The 11,836-nt window shown below is 37.8% G+C and overlaps 1 protein-coding gene across 6 annotated transcripts; it reads left to right on the top strand.

Moving 5' to 3' along the window:
* On the top strand, positions 1 to 6,871 carry LOC116194682 (proteinaceous RNase P 1, chloroplastic/mitochondrial-like). Of its 6 annotated transcripts, XM_031523560.1 has the most exons (9): positions 2 to 227; positions 1,420 to 1,512; positions 1,647 to 1,766; positions 1,861 to 2,890; positions 3,849 to 3,938; positions 4,035 to 4,216; positions 5,232 to 5,352; positions 6,007 to 6,072; positions 6,155 to 6,871. In XM_031523560.1, exons 4-9 carry the CDS (start codon positions 1,934 to 1,936, stop codon positions 6,293 to 6,295), a joined length of 1,557 nt encoding a protein of 518 aa, XP_031379420.1. In that variant the 5' UTR covers positions 2 to 227; positions 1,420 to 1,512; positions 1,647 to 1,766; positions 1,861 to 1,933; the 3' UTR covers positions 6,296 to 6,871. The 6 variants fall into 6 exon arrangements, 5 of the variants coding, with proteins under 5 accessions (XP_031379420.1, XP_031379416.1, XP_031379417.1 ...); XM_031523556.1 differs by having other exon boundaries at positions 1,647 to 2,890; XM_031523557.1 differs by having other exon boundaries at positions 1,420 to 1,542; positions 1,647 to 2,890.
* The last annotated feature ends 4,965 nt before the right edge of the window (positions 6,872 to 11,836 follow it).

The raw sequence follows: 11,836 nt of genomic DNA, 5'->3' as shown, positions 1-11,836 counted from the left end.
CCGAGAAGTTTCCCTCCACTCCAGTCCTCTGTGATTCAATCACTACGAAGGAGCCTCACTCCGGCGACGCTCCTCCTCCACATTCCGATCGACGCTGCTCCTCCCGCTTATCATTCCAGCCAAGCCTTCGACGCTGCTCCTCCCTCTCTCACGCTCAGCTCCTCTTTCTGGGGACGAGAGCCCCTGGTCTCCACGGCAACCTCCAACGCCTCTCTCTTGCTTGCAAGGTTTTGATCTTTACTGCCTTGTATGAAAGCATTGTTTGTTTTTCTTCTTCCTCCCTTTTTTGGACTTCAATGTGGCGATTTCCGGTTCAATTAATTTGTATATCTTCTGGGTCTTCATTGCTTTTACTCTTTACTTTCTGTCTTCTTTCTTGAGCATTAACTTTTGCAGTGATTTCAACTCTGGGTTCAAATTAAGTTGAAATACTCGCATTTCATTTGATTATTGTGTATAAAGGGGGATAATTTATACATACAGAGTGGTCATGCGGGTCAGAGAGGCGCTAGCGAGACGTATGCCAGTTGTTTGATGAAAGTCCCGAGCCATGTCTCTTTGCTACTGCTGATCCTTTATCTTTCTGTCATTTCAACTTGCAATTTAGAGTAAAAGCAGCGGTCAATAAAAATATATATGTATATATATATGGGGTAAAATATATGTATTCATGATCTTATTTTGCTAACGAGCTGACCTTTGTCCTTATTTTCCCTCATTTTTCTTTTTGGCCACTATTTTCCATCATGCTGGATAATGACATCAAAGATAGATACTTTGTTTGGGTGGCTGGTTGACAAATGATACCCAACTTCATCATACTTGTACAGGAGTGAATGGATTTCAAATTCTTCACTCCCTTCTTCTTTAACCCAAATATGAAATTCCATGCGTTATGACCTGAATGTGTAGTTTGTATCTTGAGAGGCATGATAAGGCATGATAAAGAGTATTTATAGTACTGTGCACCATTTACTGGTCTATGCTTCTCTTCAGTTCTTTAGTGCTACTGGACTCTCATCTTAGTATGCGGTGCAGCATGTCTTGAGTTCAAAATAGCGACTTAAAAATTCATCTGCTGTTTCTTGGTTTAGTATCTTAGTCTACAAATTAGGTTTGAATCTCATAATAAAAATGACATCATACGGTTTTCTGTGAGCCGATAGGCTGTCTTTCCATTCTAAATATATCCTCTTTATTACTATTTTTTTTTTCTCCTTTCGTGATATGTATCCTCTTTAATTAGATCCTCTATAGCACTTTCACTTTTTCGACGTGTGTATTTGGCCTTCTTTAGGATTATTATCTTTTATTCCCCAACTTGCTGCCCTATTAATGCTATGTCAACTAATCCTTCCGTAGGATTTGAAGAAATTGTATGATGAGCGTTGTCTTGTTGACTCTGATTTGTCTGCACAGGTTTTTTTCCCTGTACTTGGAATTGTTTGGGGAGCTATGTTTGAAGCTGTATTGTAATCTTCTTGCCTTTTCAAATGGCCATTAAAACGAAAGGTGCAGTGTTCCGAACTCCTCCAGGGAAAAGTAATGTAATCTGTTTTGCGTGCATGTATCTGCTCCTGTTGTCGGTTGTTTCTCAAGCCTCTCACCAGAAGTTAACTTCTTTTCCCTTTTCCTTTTCTTATCAGCTGCCATTTGATGGAGCCCTTCCACTCCTCCAAGGAAAAACAGACAAAGTGCCTTTTGATAGAATTCCCATCTGCGAGAGATGCTACTAGTTAAAACCTTCCCTCTCTTATCAATCATCAGTAAGGGCAAAACCCCGTTGTGGTTAGGTCAGCATTGCAAATTCTATTGCTACTCCCCTTCTTTGATATTTTCCGGCAATGGTAATTGCATCAGGTCCAGTCCCAGTCCTGTGCAAAGAATAATCCACGTTACCACCTTAGCAACTTCTCGATGTACATCTGTTTCCATGACCTCTAGTGGGAGAATGTCTAAGAAAGCAATGAAGAAAGCCCGCATGGAATTGCCTGAGAACATTCTTAAGCACAGATTGGATATGTGCTCAAGGCACAAAAAACTCATTGAGGCCCTTCAACTTTACGATGAAGCTAGGAGAAATGGGGTTCAGCTTTCTCATAACCATTATAATGTGTTGCTTTATCTATGCTCTTCTGCTGCTGTTGGCTCATTAGGTGAATCAGTGGACGGTGTAGATGATGTGAATATCAAGAATTTGGGCATGACTAGGGGTATTGAAATATACCAACAAATGAACATCGATAAAGTTGCACCAAATGAAGCAACCTTTACAAATGCTGCAAGATTAGCAGCAGCAATGGAGGATCCGGAAATGGCTTTTGATTTGGTGAAACAGATGAAGAGTTCTGGTATTCCACCACGATTAAGGTCTTATGGTCCTGCTCTCTTTGGTTTCTGCAAGAAGGGGGAAGCTAGCAGAGCAAATGATGTTGATGCTCATATGATTGAATGTGGGGTGGTCGCAGAAGAATCGGAGCTTGCTGCACTTTTGGAAGTGGCTGTTGAGAGGAAGATGGGGGAGAAGGTTTACGAGATGTTGCACCGATTACGTTCCTCTGTGAGACAGGTCTCAGAGTCAACTGCCAAAATTGTTGAAAAATGGTTTAGGTCCGATCATGCTGCAGATGTTGGCATAGAGACTCAGGATGCTGCAAAGATAAAGGAAGGAATTGTCAATGGAGGAGGAGGATGGCACGGGCAAGGATGGCTTGGAAATGGTAGATGGAGAGTCACCAGGACCAATATGGACACGAAAGGGGTGTGTCAATCTTGTGGTGAGAAACTTGTTTGCATCGATATTGATCCAGCAGAAACTGCAAACTTTGCAAGCTCACTTACCAAATTGGCTTGTCAGAAAGAGAGCCAAGCCAATTTTCTCAAGTTCGAGGTGGCGGCCCTATTGTTCTCCTTAAACTATGCGTAGTTAATTTGGTAGTTAGGATCTCTTTTGCATTACTTGTTTAAACCTGGCAACCTCTAGGACTTATCTTGTGTTAGCTCTTTCATGTTGCATATTTGACAACAACAAAATATTGTAATAAACACACACACATGTATGTACTGACGAACAACATAATGAGGATGTAGTTGTCAATGCTTGAACCTAGGACCGATGATTTAGACCATATCGGCTGACAATACTAAAAGCAATAATTCCTTTCACTTCAGGCTTTGCAATATACCATCAAATAACTCTTTTATAAGAAAAGCAATTTAATGTGGATATATTTTTGTCTTCTGTCATAATTTGCTAAGTTTCTTTTGAAGTTGTAACTTTTGTCATTTTGTTAACGCACTTGTATTCAACTTGGGGTTCAGATTTAAGTGGAATTGGATGGTATGTCCTCTATCATTTGTTTTTTCGTCTAATGAGCTATATATAGTTGAAAAGTTATCAATGGTCTGGAATTAGTTTATATGGCTGATGTATCCTTTAAGAAGGTTAGATTTGCTACAAGGATAGGTAGCATTTTATCCTTCTATCCCCAAATAAAATATGAGGTCCAGACCCACAGTGGCAAGTACTTTGATACAAAATCTTTTGTTATCTTTTGTCCTTCTATTTTGTGAGTTCACATAAGCTGACAAAAAATCTTTGTTTCGATCTCTGCCTTTTGCTTGATTCTTGCTTTTTCTGTATCTGTACGATTATGCTTGGAATTAAAACCTGTGCAAATCCTATCAAGCTAAACATCTAATGATGGATAACCAAGCAACAATGAACAGGGATCATATTGCAGTGCTCTAATAATTCTCTAAGAAGTACCTCTAATAATATAAGTAAACGAATTTTCTTCGTTGATGGTTTTTTGTGGTGTAACTAAAGTAGCTGATAATTTATACAGGAATGGCTCCGGCAGCATGGTCCATTTGATGCAGTTATAGATGGCGCCAATGTGGGGTTGCATAATCAGCACTATTTCAGCTTTTTCGATGTGCGACTCAATTTCTATCTGTATTGGTTTTTTATTTCTTTTTTAAGTTTATTATTTATATTCATGAAAATTGGTTAATAGTGGCTTTGGCTGTAGCTTAATTCTACAGCAAATCAGTTACGCCAGTTGAGCCCTTCAAAGAAATTGCCATTAGTCATATTGCATCAAAGTCGTGTTCATGGTGGTCCAGCTGAAGATCCTAAAAACAGAAGATTGCTGCAGCGATGGAACGAATCTGGTGCACTTTATGCAACTCCTGCTGGTTCAAATGATGACTGGTTGGTTTTTCCTCTAAATATATCTAGGAGTTTCTAGCACCAAAAACTACATTCTACTTGTACTTGAAAGTCTTATATTTTACATAGCTCATCCCTAATCAGTAATTACTGCTACACTGAAAACATGAATGATATTTAATTTATGGGAGTTCCTTTTTTTTTTTTTAGATAGGTTGCAAATTCATCTACCTTTTTCACATGTTATAGTTGCTGCTTAAACAATGTATTATGTCTTATTGAACTTTGTGAATTTATTGCGTATACCTTCTCTGGTTGTGTAAATTCATGTTTGGGCTTCATACGATTTCTTTATCGTTAGGATTTATTCCAGTAGGAACAACGTGTCTTTCCTGTGCCATTTTTGCAACTGAATCATTTCAACTGTAAAATATGAGCTCCTTTGAGGACATTCTTATAGTTTACTTCGATATGTATTAGCTTGATCTTGAAGTTTCCTATTTCTTTTAATGGTGAAACTAGAGACTGTTGTTGACTTAACACATTCACTTTGACAAGATTATTCTTGATTTATAAAATTCACTGCATTGGCTTATGCTTGTTTGAATATGAGTTTTTCGGTGCTTTGTCTTTTTATCAAGAGTTGCATTTGTTTCTGAAAAATGGAAAGTGGCAAAACTAAAGTCTAGATGAATGATGAATGAAACATTTCCATTTCTCAATGCAAAATTGCTTCTGCTTCTGTATGCAATTTACAAGTTCTAGTTAGTGTTGCTTAAATAACTCAAGGCATAATTAGTTAACACCTGATGTAGCTGAAGAATAAGTGCTGAATATATTTGTTTATACCTCCTTCAGACATTATGTGCAGAATTAACGATAGAGGGATGAAGGTTAAAGTTATGCTGTGGCCTTAAATTTTGCAGAAACGAACAGTGTTCTAAGTTTTCTCTACATTGTTTTTTGTCCTTGAACTCATTTTACCTGCCTTGATGTTGAGCTTCTTTCATAACCAATCACATTATTAATAGTTCAATATCTTTCTGACATTGTGAAGGTACTGGCTATATGCAGCGGTAAGCTGCAACTGTTTGCTGGTTACCAATGATGAGATGAGGGATCACCTATTTCAGTTGCTTGGGACGAGCTTCTTTCCTAGATGGAAGGAGAAACATCAGGTAAATTTTAATCCGATTCTGTGCAACTTGCGATTTTGATCTTCCTTTCCAATTGATGTTCCATTTACAATATACTGAATTCTGAAGTTTGTTATGAGAAATAATGCATTGGAGAAAGGAAGAGATAGGGTGGCTAGGGAGAAAGACAGATTCAAGTTGTTTCCTCTCTTGATGAGCTAAATTTGGGGATTTTGGTTGGTTGGTGGTGCTTTTATCATTGGAAAACTTGGGAGCCTCCAGTCTACAAATAGACCAAAAATACATAGACTGGTTATGGAGTTGCAGAAGCTTTGGGTGTGGCGCTAGAATAATGCTCATTTGAACTGTCGCGTATCTGACCAGGAATTTGAAACAATGAAAGCAAAGTTTTCGGAAGAGTGAATGAAACGAGGAGATCTGAAGTCTAGCGGGCTAGAGGAGAAAAGAGTTAACTGAAGACCTAAAATATGGAGGAGGTTTATGCTAGATTCCTTTTTTTTTCCCTGATATAAGGAGGTTTATATGAGGTTCATATGCTCAAGAGCTATTCAAAATGCCCAAAAATCGGGAACTAACATGTTAAAAGTCTTCTCTGGTTGTTGCTTGTTCTTACTACTTAATCCCCATTTTTGAACTATGTTACTTCTAACTGAAATGATGCCACTTCTTATACAGGTTCGAACAACATTCTCGCGTGGTGTTAGGCTTCACATGCCCCCACCCTATTCAATCGTAATTCAGGTGATATATTTGCAGCCAATCTATCAATTTGGAGCAAAAAAGAGATACGTTCCGATATTCATTTATATGAAATGCTTTGCAGGAGTCCGAAAATGGAAGTTGGCATGTTCCGACAGTCACCGGGGATGACATAGAGAATCCTAGACAGTGGTTATGTGCCACTAGAGCCCATAATATTTCGGTCCGATCTCTGTCCTCGCGACAAATTTGGTGGGGTCAATAATATGTTGTTTACACTCATTATTCTCTTTTCATTGATTATTTTTGAGTTGCAAGACTTCAAGCAACATAATATTTAAAATATTATTCTTCAAAGTTTTTGGTAATTTTTTTCTGGGACAATTACAAAAAAAAAAGTCTTCAAACTATGAAAAATTTGAACTTTAGTTTTACATTTATCACTTTGGCTCTGCCAACCCGCGCCGGAGATTGGAGGTGCGGGGAGGAGAGGTGCACAGGTCCGCAACAGTGGGAGGGGAAGGTGTCAGAGGGGGAGGAGTCGGCGGCAGCGTCGGAGCTGGTCATGCCAGTAGGAGATGGGATGCAGGGATGCAGGGGGCAGTGGAGAGGGGGTTGGTCGATCTTTTTGTTTTTTTGGCAATAACTTTTACTTTAACACTCGAGCCACAAGACAAATATCACCACATCCACCAGCAGTCCCACATTCTATCGAGGTCAATGGCAACCTTTCCCGTGACATTTACCAGATCAATTAGAACTGGGCACAGAAAACAGCTGCTACCAAGTGAATGTAAATCGTTTAAAAGTTACAATCAGTTTAGTTCATAAATGCAATTTAGACGATCGATTCGAGGCTGCCTCGGCAGCTGTCGCCAGTTGGGGGTGGCTGTGGAGTGGAATATTATTAGCTATAGAGAGAGATTTGACGGGGGGATTATAACTAACCAAGCCAAAATGTCCCCGTCCCAACCCCGGCTACTGCCGGGCTTTTTTTTTTTTTTTTGCTTTTTTAGTTTTTAGAGGCCACGTCCCCAAAAAAAAAAAAAAAAAGCCAACCGCGTCATATTTGACATGTCCGTGTTAGCGTGACTATAATAGTCGGTTACAAAATGGGCCTTAAAGTGTCTTATTTAGTCAATGTTTAGAATTGCTTGAGTCAAACTTATATATTAACAACTGAAGTTCTTGTTTTCTTTTTTCTTTTTTTTTTGCCTAATGTTATGTTTTCATATTTTTTTTTCTATTTTCGTTAAGAATATGTTGATTTTCTAGTTTTTATTCTACTATCTATTTTTCCGTTGAACAAAATACTGAGCCTGAGACTGAGAGTGATTAATCTCTAATTGTCTAATGAACCGCAACAAGCTATTCCAATACAAATCTGCATCTTCCTCTCCTTTGCGCTGATTATAAAATTCGTTTGAGAAAAATCGAAAGAAGTCAAACAAATGAAAGAATGAAAGAACGAAGATGTGATGAGCCCCTCACTACAGGAGGAGCGGACCTAGGGCGATCCATTTTTAGACGTTGAGGATCCATTTATGCGGTTGCCCTAGGCTTCCAACTGTTTCCGGATTGCCCTATTTCAGGTCGGGACAGACCTAACAAACCTTTACAAAAAGGGTCGCGATAGGCCCAATTTTGGGCGACCATTTTGGTGGGTCGGCATAAAGTAGTAGGGAGAGGGCAATCTGCTTCAACCCACACTTGGGTTGGCCGAACCATGGCTTTGCCGACCCAAATGTGGATCACCCAAACTATGGCTTTGCCGACCCTTTGACAAAGATCGACTCATTTAAACGATTTGGCCTAGGAATTGTCATTTCCAACCCCTGTAGAAAGTACTGTCTTGGAGTCACTAAAGTAATTCTCAACCTTTCTTGCTAATGCCATCTTTAGTACATACTGCCTTTTAGAGGTGTGTAGATCTTGGGTATTCTGTATTTTTCAAAAGGGAGGGATACAGTGGAAGTCCTAAAAGTTTGTCGTTTTTATCAATCGAGTCCTGTAAGTTTCATTTTGGATTTTTAAGTCCCATAAAATTCGTCCCTCGAGCACTTTTGGTCCAAAATCGTTACTGAGCATTGAGGGTTGATGACGTGGACATTAACATTGTCCAATATTTTCCATGTGTCCAATAATTATACACCTGGCATTCATAAAAATATTTAAAAATTGTTTACAAAAATAAATAAATAAATATATATATATAATGAAAACCAAAATCCAAAAAAATAAAGGAAACCCAACCCCTTGTCGCGGCTGGTTTTTTTTTTCTCATTAATGTTATGTTTTCCAAAAACCTTTTTTCCTAATATTCTTATGTATTCCATGTTGCAAAGTATTTGACGGTGTTAACGCCACATCATCAACCCTTAGTGCTCGGCAACAAATTGGACCAAAAGTGCTCAAGGGTGAAACGTTATAGAACTGAAAAATCTAAAGTGAAATTTATAGGACTCGATCAACAGAAACATAAATTTTAGGACTTCCACTATATTTCTCCCTTTTTTCAAAAATACGAGGGCCCTACTCTATGTAAGACCAATTCTTAAATTTAGGATTCGAACTCGATCCTGTTGAGCAATGAAGCTGGACCTTATTCGGAACCCGTATTATCTTACAAAATCGTTACTGAGCACTGAGGGTTGATGACGTGGACATTAACATTGTCCAATATTTTCCATGTGTCCAATAATTATACACCTGGCATTCATAAAAATATTTAAAAATTGTTTACAAAAATAATAATATATATATATATATAATGAAAACCAAAATCCAAAAAAATAAAGGAAACCCAACCCCTTGTCGCGGCTGGTTTTTTTTTTCTCATTAATTTTATGTTTTCCAAAAACCTTTTTTTCCTAATATTCTTATGTATTCCATGTTGCAAAGTATTTGACGGTGTTAACGCCACATCATCAACCCTTAGTGCTCGGCAACAAATTGGACCAAAAGTGCTCAAGGGAGAAACGTTATAGAATTGAAAAATCCAAAGTGAAATTTATAGGACTCGATCGACAGAAACATAAATTTTAGGACTTCTACTATATTTCTCCCTTTTTCAAAAATACGAGGGCCCTACTCTATGTAAGACCAATTCTTAAATTTAGGATTCGAACTCGATCCTGCTGAGCAGTGAAGCTGGACCTTATTCGGAACTCGTATTATCTCACGTTATAGGTTCCAGTACCATTTGAAATCTTTCCTTTTGTCACCTCTTATATAACAATTCTATAAATTATTAAATTAGCAAGTTGGTTTATTCATTTAAATCGAAAAAATAATGAAATAAATGTAGTAACATATGAATATAAATGCAAGACAAAAGATTAACCATTATAAGAGCCCGACAAAGAAGAAATGAGCACGAAATTTAGAAAGGGTAGGGGTTGAGAGAGGGAAAGAATGGAGGAGACAGAAAGCAATTAATCAAGTTTCTTATTTTATTTATTTATAGTATTTTTATTATTTAAATTATATAACACTATAACATATTTGATATATATTGCATAATTAAAGGACATTAGTTTCTTGGGCCGATTCCGGTTCCCGGTACTTATAGAGATCAATAAAACCTATTTTTATAGGTTCTAGATTCGTTATATGGACCCTACCCAAATTTCATTGTAAACTATACGAAACTATCATAACGGGTACACCCTGTACTCATGCACAACTCTACTGTTTGTGGAAACAAGTGACTCCCCAAACCAATCCACGATGGCCTAACCCTAAAGCCCCTGATCAAGTTCCAAGACCCAAGCCCCACACAAACCGGTGCATAATCCTCCAAAGGATAGAGTTAATAGGCATTTTAGTTCCTGACTTTGGAGGATTACATCAATTTAGTCCTTCAGGTTTTAGTTACATAAAAAAGGTCATCGAGTTTTGAAATGCTACATCAATTTAGTCCCTCACTGGTGCACCCCAAGTCCCTATGTTTTAGGGTGACATCATAGTGATCCCGAGTGACATCAATCTAATCCCTCAAATAGTAGATGTGTCCTTTGTGACAAAAGGGCAGACGACGTTTAAATCCCGTTAAGTTGATGAAGGACTGAACTGATGTAACGACGGGAGTGAATAGGCAATTTGGTCCCTAAGATTCGAATGTTACGTCAATCTAGTTGTTTAGTTTCTTTTTACATCAATTGGGTCCCTTAGTTTTGAAAGTTACATCAATTTAGTCATTGATACATCAATTAGGTCCCCAAGTTTTCATTGTTACATCAATTTGATCCTGATTATATCATGAAGGTCCCTTAAGTTACAATGTTACATTAATATGGTCCTTGTGCTACATCAATTTGGTCTTTCATGTTATTTCCGTCCAATAGTGTTTCTAACGCCGTCAAAACATGAAAAATGCTACATTAAACAGATCCAATGTTACATTAGATTGGTCATTCTATCTAATTTTGGCCTTCTTTAATTGGTAAACACAATGCAAATCCAACACTATGAGGGTATCAACATCTATGTTCTTAAAAGTAAATACATCATTGCGCTCATAACTCATCATATGGCTCCCAACAAACTGTCCACCGTGACGAAGATGAACATTAACTGTCTTCCACAAATGCACACTGCAAGAATCAACATACTAATTCTGTAAAACCCTAAAGAACTCAGCTTTTTGAAAATGCCATCATTGAAACCAAAAAATGACCACAATAGAGATAGGGAGATGGTACATGATGAAAAATATATATATCAATTTTTTCATGAGTCTATCAAGGTGGGATTTCAGGGAGACTGAGAGCAGTACCTAAGTATGTAGACGAACTTAGGGTTGGCCTTATCATCATCCATACTGCTCCCACACTTCTGTTCTTGATCGATTCGCGCAATGTAGATGAAGAGGAACGCTAAAACATGGGTCGCGTTTCAAAAAAGAGAGAAAGGGGAAGATGAATGTGTCTGTGAAGTGAAATGAGCGAGAAAGAAGAAAGATAAGACAAATACAAAGCGCGAAGGACCAAATTGATGTAACCCTAATTGAAAAGCACCCCCCGTTACATCAGTTTTGGTTTACGTTATATGAATTTGGTCCCTACGACAGTTAACGACCGCCTAACGTCGTCACCCATGAAAGCTGTTATTGTTTCCAGGGATCATACTGATGTGCCCAAGGACCCCCATGATGTAACTCCTAATCTCAAGGACTAAATTGATGTAACCATGAAAACTTGAGGACCAAATTGATGTATCAAGGACTAAGTTGATGTAACTTTCAAAACTGAGAGATCCAATTGATGTAAAAGAAAGTCAGGGATTGGATTGATGTAACATCCGAATCTTATGGACTAAATTGCCTATTCACTCGTTAAAAAATAGTGTATGGACTAAATTGATGTAGCAAAAGGACCAAGATGATGCAACAATTTCCAGCATTTAACGTCGTCATGATTAATACTTAATGACAGGATGCCTAAGGAGTTTATTGATGTGGTAGGGGACCAGACTGATGGTTATAGTATAAACTTTTTTTAACAAAGAAATACATAAACTTTTGATTTTATCCTACATCTATCATTCATCCAAATTTACATCAATTTTGCTGATGTGACATTTAACAGACATTGTGTGGAAAATGGTTGAAAATAGTGACTATTATGGTGAGCCGCATAATAAAAAATATTTAAAAATCCAAAAAGAAATGAAGAAAAAGGAAACAATTAGTCCCGAACATTGCCCGTGTTTCAAAAGTTAGAGTGAACTTTCAATTTATTACAGATAAATTCACGACTATCAATTTTCACCACATCTAAACTAAAATCAGAATTCGATCTCGAGG

Source organism: Punica granatum, chromosome 2, assembly GCF_007655135.1.
Source record: "Punica granatum isolate Tunisia-2019 chromosome 2, ASM765513v2, whole genome shotgun sequence".
Taxonomy (NCBI): domain Eukaryota; kingdom Viridiplantae; phylum Streptophyta; class Magnoliopsida; order Myrtales; family Lythraceae; genus Punica; species Punica granatum.
Note: the sequence above shows the minus strand (reverse complement) of the source record. Positions and strands in the feature narration are given on the sequence as shown.